Below are 18,233 nucleotides of genomic sequence, written 5' to 3' on the forward strand. Positions count from 1 at the left end.
TCCAGACTTGAGGAGCTTGTAAGACACAGAGACTAAAATTAAAAAATAGCTTTCACGCGCACAAGGAGAAGGCAGCCATTTTGTAGTCTGATGCAACATTCAGTCCATCACTTCCCTGTGAATGCAGACACAAGTACCTAGAAGTAGATGGTGCCCAGGACTGAAAAGCGAAATGACATAGCTCATCTGATCTGGTGATGTCACTCTCGGTACTTGGCTGTTTTGTTTCAAAAGTCCTTTCAGTGTTGATACATAAACTAGCCAAGTGGGTGGTAACACTGGGTTTCCATAGGGGCGGGGTCTCTTTTCTGTCATGCAGTAGCTAATATACTCTAATGTGCCTAAACAAAGGGTCTGTTCGCTCAGCGGAACTTGGCACTGATTTTGAGATGGATTCTGCCCTAAATCTTTCCCTCATTGTTTTCAATGGATGGCAGAAATTGAAGCAGGACAGAAGAATGAACCATGTATTCAGTAGCAGAAACTTCGGTGCAAGTCACTCAACTGATCCGTGAGCCCGGAAGAGGAAGTGATGGAAGAGCAATTTAAGGCAGAAGTCCACCTCAAATTCTTGTTCAATTTTCACTGTGTGAACATATACTGAAAGGGCCTATAGCTTTGGAACGGCTGATAAGATTTGGATGAACAAAACATCCAAATACACAGGGTGACAAGACCTGGTGGTGTATGTCATTGGGCTTTTCAGATCTGCTGACAGGTCCTCTTTAAAGGGGCAACTTGTTTCCACATCTTTACTATCTTTCCACTTAGGATATGTGAAGCTAATAGAGGACAGTCCCTGTTCTGGATGCCATCCCCTTTCTATTAAAGGGGCTTTATGATTGGGAAAAGTCATTTTTAACCAAGCACATCCTTGCACAGTCTTTAGAAAGGCTATTCCACACCTACCTTTTATATGCAAATCGTCTCAGTGGTCCTTGAATGAGCCCGTTTTTATTCATATGCTAATTAGCCTGTTGGTGCACCCCGGAAGTCTCATCGTGCACCCTCTGCCTATTCTTTCCTATGTAGCCTGTGCTGCTGCTGATGACTTCCTGCTTGCACACACAGATAGGAGAGGATAGAAGAGACGAGTGCTGCTGGGAACTTCCTGTGCTGGCAGGAAGCTAATTAGCATATGAATAAAAACAGACTCATTCAAAAACCACAGAGGCCACATCCACTAGTTCACAAATAATCCCAGTCGATATGTAAGCTGAGAAGAGATATATGATAGACAGTCTCTTTAGCTTAACAGAATGGCGGCCCTAACATGCCATCAATGGCTATTACACAGTACATGCATCCCTGCTCGTAGTGATGAAGGCTTTCTACTTACAGTGCAAGACTCCAAAGATACAACAAGATCACACAAGTATATATAGATATATAGATCATACAGTATCTAACAGGTACAGGATTATTTAAAAAAAAAAAAATCCTGCAAGATGCTTCTTATACAATGAGCTAGTAATTTCTGGAAAAAGTATATTTCTGGCATTAGCTTTTATATATGTTCACATTTGGTGAATAGGCAGTGAATATATGTAGTATATTACAGTACCAAGCAAAGACAGCAGAGGGCCTCTGCACAAGAATATGTATAGGCCCCTTGGAAGTGTATGGGCCTTTGCTCTCCAAAGAGCACATACCCCTTATAGTGCTAGCAGTCTAATGCGATCAGTAACTGTGAGCTATGTAATGCACCAGCTATGCCTTTTACATGCAAACTAAAGGATGGTAGGAATCTGACTTTGGTGGGCAGTCAGTCCTTACTCTCCCTGGGACCCTGTACAACTGCAAAGGTTGTACATAAAGTATGGATCTGCCCCGGTGTACCAGCGAAGGGGATGACATTTTATTAAGTTTGATCCACACGCAGCAGTAAAAATCTGTAGAGGAAACTGACCCGTGTTGTGCATTTTACATCTACATCATATCAATTTATAGTTTTACAGCTGCGGATACACTTTCAACTGCATCTGGAAAATCTGCAGCATATCAGCCTCACATGGATATCCCCTTAGGCTAAGGTCACACAAAGAGAAAATGCTGCTGAGTGTCTGCAGGGGAAATCTGCAGCACTTTCCTCTATAAGTTAACTGAGCAAAAATAACCCAAAGTCAGGTAGTCAGGGGCAGGGAGTGAGGGTGCAGAGGTAGCAGTCCCAAAGGTTCCTCTGCCACACAAAATACACCATTATTCTGAAAGGCACAATGTAAGTAGAGGCTTAAAGATTTTGCGTTGGGGTCCAGTTGTTTCTAGATACGCCTCTGCACATGGTTATTACTGTGGCTCACCTTCAGATCTCTACAGCCCCCCTTCCCCCCATAGCTTTCAACCTTGTATTGGTTGAAATGTGTGGATTTGGCCTACAGCAATAACTGGTATAGTGTAGGTTTTCTACACAGCATGTGGATATAATTTGTTTACATACAATTCACTATGCTGCAACTGTAGTGTATGGGATAGACAACAGCAGATTCATGGAGGCTAACCCCTGCATCGGTTTTGCGCAGTGTGTCCCCAGCCCAAGGTCAGAAGTTTTGTTGGAGAAAATCCAAATGTAGCTTGCAGAAATATATGCTTGCAGGAGAAACAAGCCCTTTCAGATATAATAAAGGAGTTGTCTGTTGCTACAGGAAATATAAACATAAGAAATCAGAACTCCTCTATCCCTGGGTTTCTGCTTTCTGTGGCAGAAGCTTCATTGATCTTTATGCAAATCCCCAGCTGATGTCACTGGTGACATCCCGTTTGTGCGAGGGGACCCGCTGTAGCCAATCACAGGCCTCAGAGGTGACCTCTTTGCAAATGATATATGACCATTGTGAAGTGCAGTTTGTGAAGTGGTGGCCACTGAGGCCAGTGATTGGTTGCAGCAGTCACCTGCCACAAACCATTGGGGACCTGTTTACAGACCCTCAGAACTGCCGTCGCTTGAGATAATGACCTGGGACCTGGGAAAGTAGAGAGGTTATATTTATTGCCCCTGTAAAAAGCAATATTAAATAAAAATAAAATATGAACTGGAAAACCCTGTTAAAGGGAACCTGTCAGGTGGTTTTCCTACAATAAACAAGGCCCGTCACATGCAGGGGGTGTAAAAAATACCATTAACCCCCAAAATGCCACAATAATGCTGTGTATGCAGGCTTTTCACTAATTGCTACTGGCTTTCTAGTAACATCTGGCCACATTGTTTTTCACAAAAAAATTGTCATTTAAATCTAAAACGCAGCAAAATAAACAAAAAAACATTGGCAATTACTGAGAGCCATAGAGTATTTCTTAGTCTCACATATGTATGTAAATATTTGTGGAGGTGCTCAGAACTGTAGATTTGTGAGATCACTAACTTCTTACACCCCTCCTTGGTACCACCTCACGGACTGGTACAAGAATGTGATGACCAAATGAGATAATTATAAATCTTGTTTGTGAGAAATAAATCATACAATGTGCATACAGCTCAGTATAACAAATCGCTAAAAAACAAGGTAAAGGTGATAAAGGTAAGACAGTTTACTAGGTTTCCTTATCACTTACCCTCTGAAATGAGAAAAATGTATATAAATGAAAGAATAATAGAAAACTATATCAATAACGCACCTAACCACAGAGTAACGCTAAACAGTAAGCTGGATATTTGTGTCCCACCCCACCTTGCTCGGTTACCTCGCTCACACAGCCAGGGGCAGATTAAATAGAAGCCAGAATTACCCAGCAAACGCTTTAATAAAAACAAAAATTGAGGAGGATGAAGAGTTTCATATCCTCTTCCAAGTCAGTGTGCTTGGAGCAGGGGAGAGCAAACAAGAAACAGGCTACATGGCATTGCTGACATTCCAGAGCCGGCTCTCCTCCTGTCTGCCTGGAAGCATGAATACTGAAGACTCCTGGTAGCCGCAGACTAACAGGGTGCCAGCCAGGAGAAACAAAGGAAGAGAAGCCACGAGTTCTTACACCAGTAAGGCCATGATCACAAGAATGAGTAGGACTACTGTGTTTTCTTGTGAAAGAAAAGAGGAGAAAACAAATGCTGCCAGATGTTACATGGTCATTTATATGTTAACTGCTATTTGGCGCACAATGAGATTTTTAGGACATGCTTTGTGTTATGTCTCAACATGCTTTATAGTACTTGGGTCCTTGGTTGACTAGGGTCACAGAACTTGTATGTTTTGGTATCCTTCAGGTTCTCAAGTCTCTTCCCACACCTCCCAAAACACATTAGGTAGTAGCACTTTTGCCTTGCAATGCTGGGGACCTGAACTCTAATCCAGCCAAGGACCACATCTAAATAGGGATTGAATGTTCTCCCCAGGCTTGTATCGGTTTTCTCCAGGTTCTTAAGTCTCCTACTCTTCAAAGACATACCAAGAATAAGCGGCCCAAAGGGAAAAACCCGCGGTGGCCAGGCATCACGGTTTTTCCCACAGCACTTTTCACAGAAAGTTCTACTTCAATCATAACTATAGGGAAACCTAGTGGCGTAACTAGGAATGGCGGGGCCCCAAGGTGAACATTTGACAGGAGCCAGGATTGGGAAGTAAATGGGGCCCGTTGCCTGCTGGATTTACTCCAGCAGGTAACGGCCTAACAAAAAAACCAAACCCACAATCTGCAGCAGTAGCGGCTGCCGCCGGGCCCCTTGATGTCCCAGGCCCTGTGGCAGCCACTACCGCTGCTACCCAGGTACTTATGCCCCTGGGGAAATCACTGGAGATTCTGTAGAAATAATTGACATGCTATGATTTCACAAACCAAGACGGTTTTGAAAATCGCAGCGTATTTGCTGCATGTATTTTACCGCAGTGTGGGGATGGGATTTGATATAATCCCATCGACTACACAGTGATTGTAAAATGCCCCATTTTTTTCCTGCAGTGTTTCCGCCACATGGGTCCCGGCCTAACAGACATTTTTTGTCAGCCCAACTTTAAACAATGAGTATAAAAAATAGTATATTGGCCCAGGGGTGTTAACCTAGTGAGCCTCATGAGGTACCAGGACGGTAAGGGAATACAAACAGTGGACACCGATGTGGCTGCTGCTGTATAAACAAATTAATAAAATAAAAAACTTTTGTGGTGTGATAACTCTAAACAAGAAAGTATTTTTAGTATTGCACTCATCTAAAATTGTACTTACATTACATAAAACCTGTTATATTTTAGGGGTTGAGTTATCAGCCTTGCGGAAGCAAGGACCATAGGGCAAGCCTTGTAACCAGTTGTTAGCTAGAAGCAGCACCCTGCATTGAAGAGGCATGTATCTGTATTCTTGTGTTACAGCCTAGTCAAACAATAGGGAACATATTGAGTGTGAAGGAGCTGTATGCACACATGACTGACATGAGATGCTTCACAGAGGGGGCTACAGAAAGCGAGGGCTAAAGGCCCAAATGATGGGGTTAATGAGATACAGACTCTCCGCGTGCATACACACACACACTCACACACACACACTCACACAAAGCGTCAGCTCCATGAAGTCCAAACAGGAGAGAGAGGAGGAGCCCGGGCACTGGGAGACAACTGGTGGAATCAGAGTCTGACAGTAACACTCAACCTCTTCCTGTCCAAACAAAAGCTCCCTTCAAGGAGCAGGCTTTGTGCTCAGTATCCCTTATAGACCCCCACCCTCTCCAGCCCCACACACTCTCAACAGAGACCTGTAACAATGAGGGCAATGTGCAAGAGAAGAGATGCCAAGGACTCGGCAGAGATTAACAGAATCTGCTGAAACAATACATCCACTAAGAAGATTCAGTCTCACTGGAGGAATGTTAGAGGCCAGGCCAGCATCTTTTTTGGCCATGCAAAGAAACTGTAGCCTCTCTCTAAGGGAAGCAATGCAATGAGGCTCAAGAACATAACGTAGTCTTAAAGGGAGACCAAAAGTGACAATTTCCCTGTAAGCAGCTACTGCCGGCTGAAAACAGGGAAACTGTTGTGCTGTTTAGTAGGATGTCCAGAATATTCGCTGTCCCCTTGAATACTACTTTATCTCTCCTCAACAGTGTTGAGAACCTCCAAGAACATTTACATATTGTAGATAAGTGGAAGGGCTCTCTTTGCCTCCTTTGGGTCAGTACGGTCCTAAAGCTAAACTCTGTGTAACACCTAGGAGCTTTCCAGGCGCATACACAAATCATGTTCACGTGAACACAGCTTAATACATGTTCGGTGTATTGGAAAATGCTTTTGCTTCTATCTTCTGAAACTGTGGACCAGAGTTGAAGCTTCAGCTTAAAGGTTGTCTCTTCAGCAAGCACAGGGATACACTTTAGAGGAGACCCAAGTGAGAATAGTAGACTCAGTGTGGCATCCCAGGGGCAGTATGGGTAATATTGTCTGTTCCTCCAGATACTTGTGTAGTCTCATTATTGCAGCAATTAGTTGAAAATGCCCCAAGGGGAAAATGGAGGAAAAGGTTAGTGTGGTTGGAAAATCTGCAGTTACATAAAAAGCAGATGTGTCTTCATAAACACAGGTGTGCAAGCACTTTCCAGTGAGTGCCCACAATTCACTAGTCATGGCAATGGAGGACATCACAAATACAGAGTAAGGGTGAAGACACAAGTCAAGGTTTTGTTGCTTTTTTGGTGCAGATTTTGCTGCAGTTTTTGACCTAAAGCTAGGAGAGGGTACAGTAGGAGAGAGAAGTAAATTCTTCCTTTACATTTGCTTTTGCATCCGCTCCAGGTTTGGGGTTTATGTTCACAGTGCCTGCAATTGGCCACCAATGATAACCTGATTATACAGTATGTGATTAATGGAAGCCTGCACCCTTTGTCTCAAAAAACCTAAAAGATATCTGCACCAAAAAAAACAACATAAACTTAGTATGCGTCTACAGCCTTAAGAGCAAGCACTGACCAGACTCCGTAGGAGGTGAAGATGTCCTGATGGTGAAGATCTGGCCTAGGTCTTCTTCTTCTTCTGGAAGTCCTTTCTGAAGCCTTTGGAGTTTGCGCAGACTCTCACTACGTTGGTGTTTCATAGAACGGACATGTTGAATTAAGTTCAGTTTGGCCTTCGTGGAGTAAGAGCACAGCACGCAGTGGTAGTAGGATGATTCTCCCTCAACGCCACTCTCGTGCTGCTGTAAGTGCTGCAGAGAACAGGGAAACAAAAGTAGTGATTAACTGTAAGACTAGAAAAACACTTATATAGTCTATAGCAAAATACTGAAGAGTCTAACATACACAGCGTATTTCTTTGGTTGTGGCATTTCAGGGGTGTTTGTGACTGTTTTTTCAAAGCAACATGTTCTGGGTATGACTTTTTTGCATATAACAAATGTAAAGTGATATAATAAAAAAAAACAACTATAAATACTTGTTAAAAAAAATGCTGTCAATTCATGTTGTTGTTTTGTTTTTTAAAGTAGAAAAATAGTTCTCAATGTAAACTGCATCATATCCACCACCACTTAGTTTCTAGGAAGGCTGGGTTAAATGAAACAAGGCCACCATTGCAAAAACCCAGAAAGTGTCAAACAAAAGTCCTGAACAGATCTTCTCACTATCCATGCAACATTATAGGAGCAGAAAGTGCGTCACTATAATAGGCAGCCTTTAGGCATGTGGGAAAGCTGGGTGATAATCCTTCTAGGGATTCTAAAAGTAGCCATGTTAGTTGTCACTCAGAAATCAATATACATAAAAAAAACTGCTGAGCAAGAGTCTTAAAGGAGCAGCGCAAGAACACCAAAGATAAAATCCCTATATCATTCTCCACACCCCCAGCCCTGAAATAGGCATAACAGGGTGTAAAAGTGGTGTCTGGAGTGTTCCTTTAACAACTTAAAAAAGGGGAAGATTTCAGAAGTACAAAAAGATGACACTAAGGGGAACAGTAGAAGTCTGCACAATGCAAGAGGCAGAAGCTGCTGAGTACTCTGACACTGTCTATTTAAAGGCTTATCGCTCTAAAAGCAGCTGTTAAACCAAAAATATATGCACCCTGAAAGGAAAAGGATCAGTCCCTGCCAGATTTAAAGGCGGCCATCAGCGCATGTGTCAGCGCATCGATTGCTAGAAAGCTTGTGGGGCCTTTTTTCCCAACAATGGGAAACTTCTAACATCTGGTTCTTCACGCATGGAAAGCAAAATATTGATCAGGTTTAGCTGAAGCACCACTTTAAAACAGAACAGACAGAAGTACATTCTGATGGAAGGCAGCGTATACCCGAGGGATTACAGACAGAAACGCACACAGTTTTGCGTATACTGTCATTACCAAAAACAGCAAGCACTATCATCGTGCCAAATGCCTCAGAATGACCAATATTGTTTTAACAAGCATGCCTTCCACTTTTTCCCCATGTCCACATATTCAGACTTTGCTATCTTCAGGCTATTTTTGTGAGAACATTCAGTTGAATTTGTTCAGATGATTTTTGTGAAAATCTTTAATTAAAAAGCTATTCTAATATCTAGATATGGGTGCAAAATGGTCAAAGAACCGTAAGTTTCCCTTCCTGAGGATTCAAAAAGTTGTGAGACACAATCATACCCCATACAACTTGCTTTGCTCATCAAATTAGGGAGAATAAAGGTAGATTTACACTCCATGATGTTTTATAATATTGCCTGACTTCAGATATTAAATATATACACACATGTATATAGAAACTCACACTCACCACCATCACTACCCCCTATCCCCTCCCAAAAGTACAGAGGCCTCTTTCTCAGTTTCTTTCAGATCTCCACAACCTCAGGTCATAAATCACATAGTCTTCAGCTGGAGAATCCATCTCTTTAATGAAAAAGTTATGTGAAAGCAGCTGTCCTCCCAGTCCTGTTCCAAATAGTCCATAAAAGTCTACGGCTGGTTACATCCTCAGCGGTCCACCACCTGCAGACAAGCCTGGAATTTCCTGGTAAAGTGGGGAGGGCTATGGCCCTGCACATCATTCATTTTGCACTCAAGCAAAAGCTCATATTTCCACGTGACACCTCCCTGTCCATCTAAACAGCACACAGTAAAATGGCTGTGTGGGTTGACCGCAAAAAATATCCAGCCATACATATTCATCTTTAGACTGTAAGCTCATTTGTGCAAGATTTTTCAATAATACTGAATCGTCTCTGCTACATGGTATACACAGGAAATTGCCTGTATTCTCATTCTTTATAATGGGCGGTATAGTTTCCAATCTGTAACTCTCCTGGTTCTGCGAAACAACTCCCAGTATGGATTTCAAGGCACCTGGAGAACATGGAGACCACTGACAAGGATAATCTGTGGCCCAGCAGCAGTGGAACCACTACAAATCCCAGCATAACCTATCCACTAACTGATGCTGGTGTGCAACACAAAGGGCCCGGGCAGCACTTACCTAAAGATGGCATTTTAATAGGGTGCATGTTCCGGATGAGACCGACCACTTTCTCAATGTAATTGTACAAGAAGAGATAGAACAGCACAAAGGTTCTGGGTTTATTTCCAAGTTAGAAGCCAAACAGATCTGCTATGGAGTTCTACTTGTTCTTCTTGTACTAAGTGATGCTTTGCTCTTGTACTGCTGCAGATGTATGTGTGCTGGGACAGTCTTATGCAGCCCATACACAGCTGAATCTGGTGATTTCGATGGTACTGGCTGACCATCTTAGGATGCATTCACACGGAGTAACGCGCTACTCATTCTGACACGTAAACACGTGTCAGAGTGAGCGCTATATAACAGAATCCCATTGACTTCAATGGGTGCCGTCTTATGCGCGCTACACATTAAAATCAATGGGAGGCTTTTTAACCCATTGATTTCAATGTGTAGCGCGCGTAAGCCGGCACCCATTGAAGTCAATGGAATTGCGTTTTACAGCGCTCACTCTGACACGTGTTTACATGTCAGAATGAGCGGCGCGTTACTCCATGTGAACGCAGCCTTATACGTATGGGGATCTCCTGTGATGGCAGAGGCTGGGGGAGATAAGGATCAGGCATTTGGATTTTATTTGCTGGATCCTTTTGTTCTTCTAAAGATAAGCTGCTTTTCCCCCTCTCCCTGTTCAGGACACATGTACCACAGCCAAGTGTGTTGCCAAGCCATGTTTATTAGTATGTCGAGCGACAAATCTGCCAGGCAAATGATTGCTTGGCTGACGGCTATGTTATGTGTAGGCCCAACATTAGTTTAACCACATTCTCCTTACAAAAATCCCAATATAACAAAATGCAAAAGTTACTTTTCTTTATCTGCTCTATTAACATTCAGCAAAATATGCGGACATGACTCATGACATTCTGGTGGGAGGAAGGGAAAGAAGAATACGGATAACGTTATTAATCTACAGGTCTGCACGTCTTAACATGAATGAAGTAAAATAAATATTACAACCACTGATAAAAGAACACTGCCATGGTGGCTACATGGTCTGGTAACCTCAACATACATCCCAAAAAGTTCTATGAATTTTAAGTACATTATCATAGTGTCAGTGGTTATTCACACAACATACTTTTATGGCTGCATGCATTAATGGACCTCACAGTAAAAATACCCCCAGAAAATAATTGATCTATTCACAAGACCGGTCCATGTGACTGATCTATTATATAATAGAACATGTCATCTCTCAGGCCATTTTCAGAGATCCCTCAATAGACTCAAGTTTATTAGTGGCTTTCATGGCTAGCACACTGACCATAAAAATGGCCCCATGTGCATGCCTGTCTATTATCACAGGTCCGTGAGCCTGGATAAGTCATACACCTCTCCTTTTTTTGCAGCCCGGGCTCACTGACAAAAATGAATTGGTCCATGGATGCATTGGCAGCACCCGGATATTATCCATGCGCTGTCCATGCCATTCAGTCACAGACCCGGTACATGAACACAGTCATGTCCATGTGGTCAAAGTAGAAGTTTCAAAAACTTTCTACACACTTTAACGTCTGCAACATTTCTGAAAAACCAACAACTACAAAAAAACACGACAAAATGCTTTAGGTGAATCCATTTTGACAAATAAATGAGATTGCATTCATCTCATTCACACAATGCCTAGAAAGACTTGCAGAAAAGCTGTGTTCTCAATGACATTGAGCTGTAGAATTGTGAGAGATTTCTCTATATAGATAATAGGGGAAGAAAACAGGCAGAGAAAAGCCATCAAGAACTCAACAACATAATGCGGTTTTACTGCATTTTTTCTATAGTGTTTAAGTTGCATTTTGCTATGTGGAGCCTTAGCCTTAGGGTAAATTCACACAGAGTTTTTTTGGTCAAGATTTTGAGGCTAATATCCACCTCAAAATTCTGAACAAAAAGACAGCTCCCGCTGAAATCAATGGGAGCCGGTCAGGTCTTTTTTCCGGGAGCCGTTTTTTTTTTCGGCTCCCGGAAAAAGAAGCGACATGTTCATTCTTCAGGCTGTTTCACCTCGTGATTCGGCCTGAAGACACTCCCTCCTCCGGACTAGGCCCATTCATTGCGGAGTGTGCGACTGGTTGCCGATGCAGTGCACCAGTTACCCGTTTTTCAGTCCAGAACCTGAGGCGGCCTCCGCCTCAGGTTGGGGTCCAAAACACCCCGTGTGAACTTACCCTTAAAGGGTTTTCCTTGTTGATGGCCTATTAGCTCTTCAGGACTGCTGCAGAGTTAGTTGCTATAGAGTGTAGGTAGCCTACAGCAGATGCCTCCATACATTGTATAATGGCTCTGACATTACTGCAGCTCAGCTCCCATAGAAATAAATATGAGATAAGCTCTAACAGATCTAACAACATATGAAGCCATCTGACTTCAGGAGCCCTGAACAGCTGACTATTGCAGGGCCTCGGTTTTAGCCCCCAACAATTCAAATATTCATGAAAGACAACAAAAAACCCCCTGGAAAACCTGTTTATATAAATGTAAGCTCCAGTCATACGTGTTTTCTTAAAGAACTGGGTGACAAGCAACATGGCCACCATTCTAGCTTTCAAAGGAATCGTCATTCAGGTTCTCTTTAATCTAAAATAACAAATTTGAGCCTTTGTGCACAAACATTTCCCTTGCCAGTAAGGCCACTGGGCTTTAGATAAGGCGTCATGCTTTGTAGGTACGTTAGATGATTAAAACAATATATGACTGTTGGTAAAGACCAGAACCACATGCTTGCATCCCCTTTACTCAGGAAAATATGGTTTATATTTTCAGAAAATCTTTAACCCAAAGCACACAAGTCACATAAGCCTGCCAGATGTCTAGGTATTCAGACAATGAATTATTAGCATCTTATTGCGTATTTAGTGTTTTAAGTCCATGCCAAGGTCTGTTATGTAGCTAGATGCAATTGTTTGCAATTATTTGTGGTTTTATTATGATCTCGGTAAAACTGGGGGCACTAGTCTACTCTTTACTTACTGACGTGTTTATGTACCGCACCCATGCATGTATAACAAGGGTTAAGAGAGGTGTCACTCTTTCCTAAATTTCACGTTCCCATACAACTCCATACAAGCAAACTTCTTTCTGCTATATCCTGAGTGCCCACCATTGGAAATATCTGTTAACCCAAGACCCATCAACACAGAAAAGTCACTGGCAGTAAGTGCTGTTTCTTATCAATGCCAGGTTAGAAACAAAAAGCAAGGATGCCGCTCGTATTCACAGTGGTGCATAGGCCTGGGCACCACCAGGAGATCTCTAGAACAGCTGGACACAAAGCTATTCTGTAATTGTAAGTACTAGGACTCTGCTGGGTTACTGGTGTTTAAATGGCAGGGTGGATGAAAGAAATGGAGATGCTGAATGCTGCAAACCGAGGAAAACTGATGGGGATGGCTCCATGGTCTATACAGGAGTTTTCTGGATGTACATGAATAGAGACATCGTATAGCTCACTCATGTACCGTCTGTTTCAATTCTGTATCATTTTTAGGATCTGTTTGCTGTTAATGAATAGAATCATTTCAAATCATTTATAGCACAGACTTTGCTACAGAGTATCCAGACCAAGCAGAAGGACTGGACACCAGACACTGAAGCCAACTCTCAGGACAGAGGAGACATACACAGATATACAATGAAACCAATCTACTACTATTAGTCGCTGCTGAGTCATTTCCACACGGTCATTTCCATTACATCTTCTAACCATCATATGGTAGCTAGAAGTATTGGATTATAACAATTATTTGGGGAAGGTTACATTTCTTGCTTTTTGATGTAAAGGGATAAGTTACTTTAAAAACAGTCTAGAACCAGCAGTTCAACAAAGATGGCTAGACATTATGATGAACACTACCTGCAAAGGATCTCAGATAGGCTCAGTAGAAAATATCTAGTGGGTCTCTCAAGTGAAGCTGAAGCCAAAAACGACTTGCAAAATACAGCCAAAAATACAGCCAAATAAATAACCTCTCCGCCGAAACACAGCAAGCAAAGCAGTCATTATTGACAAAAAGGGCTTCTAGGAGATTAAGTAGGTTTCACTGTAATCCCACCGCAGAGGATCTCGAACAAGTAACCACAGGTCAGCCAGGCCACCACCGTGTAATAAAAACAATGCAGAGGAGCACGTCTATTCCTCAGAGTCCAATAAGATTCAGAGCACAAGCCACCTATCAGATCCTACCCTGATTTAGTAAAATTTATCAGCTATTATGTACATGATGTAATAAATGACCTGGCGCTCTACATAACAGAATAAGAATTGCATAGGCTGCTTTAGGGGCATCAAGAATTTTTTGACTGGGAAAAATAGTTGCACTGGATGTTCCTGGCAAACAATTCCATATTACAGGACAAGATTTACTGAGACCTTTCACCACCTCCACCATCTCCAGCTTTTTGCATCCTTTAATAGGCACCACACCACTAATTCCGGCCCCCAATAGTAGTTGTGGTTCCTCAGATGTTATTTAGGATTTCAACTGTCAAGTGTACAGTGTCAGGCAGGAGAAGACAAGGGTGCGTGGTTCTGATTTCTGCCTCTGACTGTATGTGGGATCGCCCTGACAACAAATCAGAATCAGATATATTAGATTTCAACATGCCTAATCCTTTGTTCTTATATAAGATAGGCTAATACAACCCTATCAATTCTTAAAACAAATGCACACTTAGTTCATCAGACAACCATGTAAGGTATATGGTCAACTTTAATCGAAGTCATAACATCTTGATGGTTTAGAACTAAGGTTCTCAATCCGTGGTGAGTGTAGCTCAGGAGCTAAATGCCATGGCCCTTGCGCTGTCCTCATGCTGTGTTCTTACTAGTTGCAACCCAATGTTTGAAAGACTTGGAGGTAGTTTGAATACATGACTTAGAAACACTGAAAAGCACTGATCTACAAGGTAAAGGAAGCAGTGCAGAGCATTTAAGGCAATGATACTGAAGAGGACCACCTTTTAAATGTGCCTGTTTTTGACAAATACATGGCTTCATATTAAACTTTGAGATCAAACCATGATCACCAAACACTGCCTTTACTGCTCACCCGAAGACCCATGGATAAATGGAACTGTCTCCAAAGACAGCCCTTAGATGTTGGACCCCAAATCTTCACTGACAAAAACACTATCTGGATTCCAACCAATTCTGTGCCATCCGTGCCAGAGACCATGAACTTACAAAGTCACATGAATGTCTTTGTCTAGTTACAGATCTTCCAATCAACTTCCAATCCTTCAAAGCTTACAAGGTTCCCTTCACAATGTACCCAGGGATCCATTTTGTTTCAAATACATTGCTATGTACTAAGAAACAGTACTGTGGGTATTGAAGAATTCTGACATCACACTTAAAGATCAGATGATAAGGTTTTGTGATCTGCTTATACATTCAGCTAAGGAATAATCTAAGACACGTTTCAGGCCCGTCTGTCTCTATGCTTGGGACATTTATTCTTCCTAGAGACGAGAGCTTGGCACATATATCAGAACCAGGTCACCCAGTCGCAGCCCTGGGAACCTGCGGTTCACACTGTGACAATGGTCAATGAGATAATTATTTAAATGTAAAGCAAAAGGACAAGTGGTCAATGAGACGCCATCCACCCTTAATTTTTTTAGCCTCATTAAAAGCCAATATATTTTGACTTTCAGATTAAGAGTCTTCCAGCTTGCTGCACGGTAAATCACGCACATCATAGAGGCAGCAAAATCTGTGGCACTTTAACTTTAAATAATGCAATAATTATTGGATTTCCTTTTTATAACTGAAGTGCTGGAATGTAAACAATGGATATGTAATTGCAGGAAGGGGAATCAATACGGCCAATCGTTTTCAGCCATGTTAATTGTAAATACAATTGCTCCAAGATGTCAGCTTGTTCTTCTCGCTCCCAGAATCACCCTAACGGATGACAGAGTCCAACTTTCCCATTACGGCTGCTCGTTCCTTTAAGAGGTTCTCAATCAGGTCTGATCAATCTGTCAAGATAATGCATGGATTAAGTAAGACTCCTTCAAACACAGCTTCCCAATCAATAGCCAGAACTGACTTAATGAGGAGGGGCCGAAACCCACAGGGAACTTGCACCAGTAGCTGCCTGAGCATGTCTTTGGACTCTTAGTACAGGCTGATAAACAGACCATCTCTTAATGAGCTTGCAGTTTATGCATGCTTCACTAAGCATTAAGCCTCTCCCCTCCCGGGACAGAAAACAAAATAGATTAACACAAAACAATACGGTCCCAAATTAGCTCCATCTTGGATTGCCTTCTTCTCACGTTAATTGTGCTTGGAAGTGAGGATAACATTTATCAATGCCGTGCCAGGTTTCATCCCTTGAGTAAGTGTCTCTCTGTTCTCACTGGTGGGTCTTGCACGCTTTGGAAATTAAGCGCACAACTGCCCTTAGAGAGATTTATTGCCTCTGATAAAATAGATGTTGCCTAAAGCAACTATTGTATCATGAGATGGAGCAGGGAATCGCCGTGCAAGCATGCTTTGCCCAAGAAAACACGGTTTCTGCAGGTAAATGCCAACATTTCTAAGCAGTGAGGTGCAGGCTGAGGCCTAGTCAGAGTTGGAACCTCTGCTCACTGTGGGGACTACGAATAGGGATGTAATCGGCACAGACTGCAATTGGGATAAAAGGATGGCTTTCACACAAAAACAATAGGCCTGTGTTGTCTTAGCAAGTGATGAACAGACCCCCCCCCCCCTTTTAATCCAAACATCATCGGACACAGACACACACACACAAAAAAAAACCTAAGTGAGAGCAGGCGAGAAATGAAAGTGCAACCTTATACAGACATCTGCTACCTCTGCCACCGATTCCGGGAGATTAATTTCCAAGAAGCTTGGATGCACAGAAAGCTTGTAGTGTGAGGGGAGGAGGGTACGAGAGGATGAGGCTGGGGTCACAGCCTTCTCCTTGTCTCTATTGTGTTAGCTTTGATGCATGCTGTTTTCAGGCCTCATAATGCTGAGCCAGGGCCTTGTCCTTAGGAAACGGCAAAGAGGCCTGCATGTTTCCTAGCAACCTCCTGACAGCCAGCTGGCAATATCCCAGCTGGGGCGACTAAGAAATAGGTGATGCTTATGGACAGATAAATAAACAGTAGGCCAAGTCACTGGAGGAAAGCACAAAGGCATGGAGAGGAAACTTCAGAATCCTAAAACCGGGAAAAAGTTAAAAAGAAAATACTACACATCCAAGATCTGGTTTGTCCTATACTCGCTACAAGAATGACCCTGCACTGGTTGGACTGCTTGGGATTATACCCATGACTGACAAACTGCAAGCCTGGACAGGTCTGCAACTACAAAAGTGGCTCAAATATATTAGAAAAGGGATAGGCTCCATTTATCGGCCAAATATTAACCCATTACCTGCATACATTCTACCCTCCTAAAGGACATGATCAAGTAAATAATAAACCCCATTTATTGCAGCCTACTAGGGGATTTAGAGCTAGAGGGATAGAGGGGGTCCCCGTTGAGGATGTTTATAGAATACTTCTTACTGTAGAGGTGTCCTGTCCTATACTGCACAGGCAGGCCACTGAATTGAAACTGTCCTGTGTAATACTTCATTTCCCCTGTGAAGGTGCTGCAGGAAAACGGAAGATTTACTACTAGGTTTCCCCACAGATTACAGGTAATCTCTATATGTCTCAGCAGGGAAACCCTTGCATTAAACAGAAGATCTGATCAATCACTGTACCCTTTTCCATTGCTCAAGGCACTTTCTATACTGGCGAGCATGGCATGTGTGGGGTATGGGAGGGGAAAACTGGTGAGGGGAGAAACTTACTTGAACTACTGTAACTTCTGAAAACTCTTCCCGGCTGCTGCAGTAGGGTTTCACTTTTTGGTACATGCTCTTTCTGAGATGCACTACAATGTTAAGCGGCCTCTGCCTGGTATTTGTGCAACTGATGTATAAAACACCATTCTACTACATTGTACTACATCACAACCATACATAAGAAGCACTACCTAATTTATATAGCTGCATAGATAAATACTGTATGTCATTTATAGCCTATATTGTTGGCTCATTGTAAGGCCTTATTCACAAATCTACATTTGACGTAGTATGCCGCCTGCATTTTTTTGTGGATGGCATATATATCCTTTTATTTGTTTTTTTCCCCGCTAAGGCTTCTAGTCCCCATGCAGACTCAAATGCTAGTGTGGATACAGATGATGCCATGAGTTGTGACAAGTAACCTCCTTTTTCTGCACTAGTATATGTTTTGATACATATACTCTTTATTGTCATAAGTGAATAAAATTAGTTGCTCACAAAAATGCTTACTGTAGACTTTTAGACGGTAGTAGCATGGGTGCTTTTTGCAAGTCTTACAGATGCAATACCAAGACCCCTTAGTTCACACGGGGCAAGAATGGTGCAGAATCCTCCTCAAAATCCGCCTCCTCACAATAGAGGTCTATGTAGACTGCTAGCATTCTTTTTTCAGCTCGCGGTTTGTTCCTGCTGATTCAGCCGCGGCATCTGCCTCGCGACAGCACCCTCTGGACTAGGCCCATTCATTTGGTCCTAATCTGGAGTGGAAAGCCGCGGCGGAATCCCCATGTGAACCAGCCCTTACAAGTCATAAGAAACAGTTAGGGTCGATTCACATGGAGTTTTTGGTGAGCATTTTGATGCTGAATCCACCTCAAAATCAGCCTCTAAAAAAAGCCTCCCAATACTCTATTGAGAGGCTTTTTTTTGGAGGCTGATTTTGAGGCAGATTCAGCGTCAAAATCCTCGCCAAAAAACTCAGTGTGCATTCACCCTTAGGGTCCATTCACATAGAGGAAAATG

General features: G+C 42.5%; 1 protein-coding gene across 3 annotated transcripts in view; it reads right to left on the reverse strand.

Annotated features, from left to right (window-relative positions):
• Positions 1-18,233, reverse strand: part of ZFHX3 (zinc finger homeobox 3) — an 84,406-nt gene that overhangs the window by 24,624 nt on the left and 41,549 nt on the right. For all 3 annotated transcript variants that reach the window (XM_075281999.1, XM_075281997.1, XM_075281998.1), the window contains exon 4: positions 6,885-7,119. In XM_075281999.1, the coding sequence (XP_075138100.1) occupies positions 6,885-7,119 (235 nt within the window). The remainder of the gene's footprint in view (positions 1-6,884; positions 7,120-18,233) is intronic.

This window comes from Leptodactylus fuscus, chromosome 7, assembly GCF_031893055.1.
Source record: "Leptodactylus fuscus isolate aLepFus1 chromosome 7, aLepFus1.hap2, whole genome shotgun sequence".
In the NCBI taxonomy this organism is placed as follows: Eukaryota; Metazoa; Chordata; class Amphibia; order Anura; family Leptodactylidae; genus Leptodactylus; species Leptodactylus fuscus.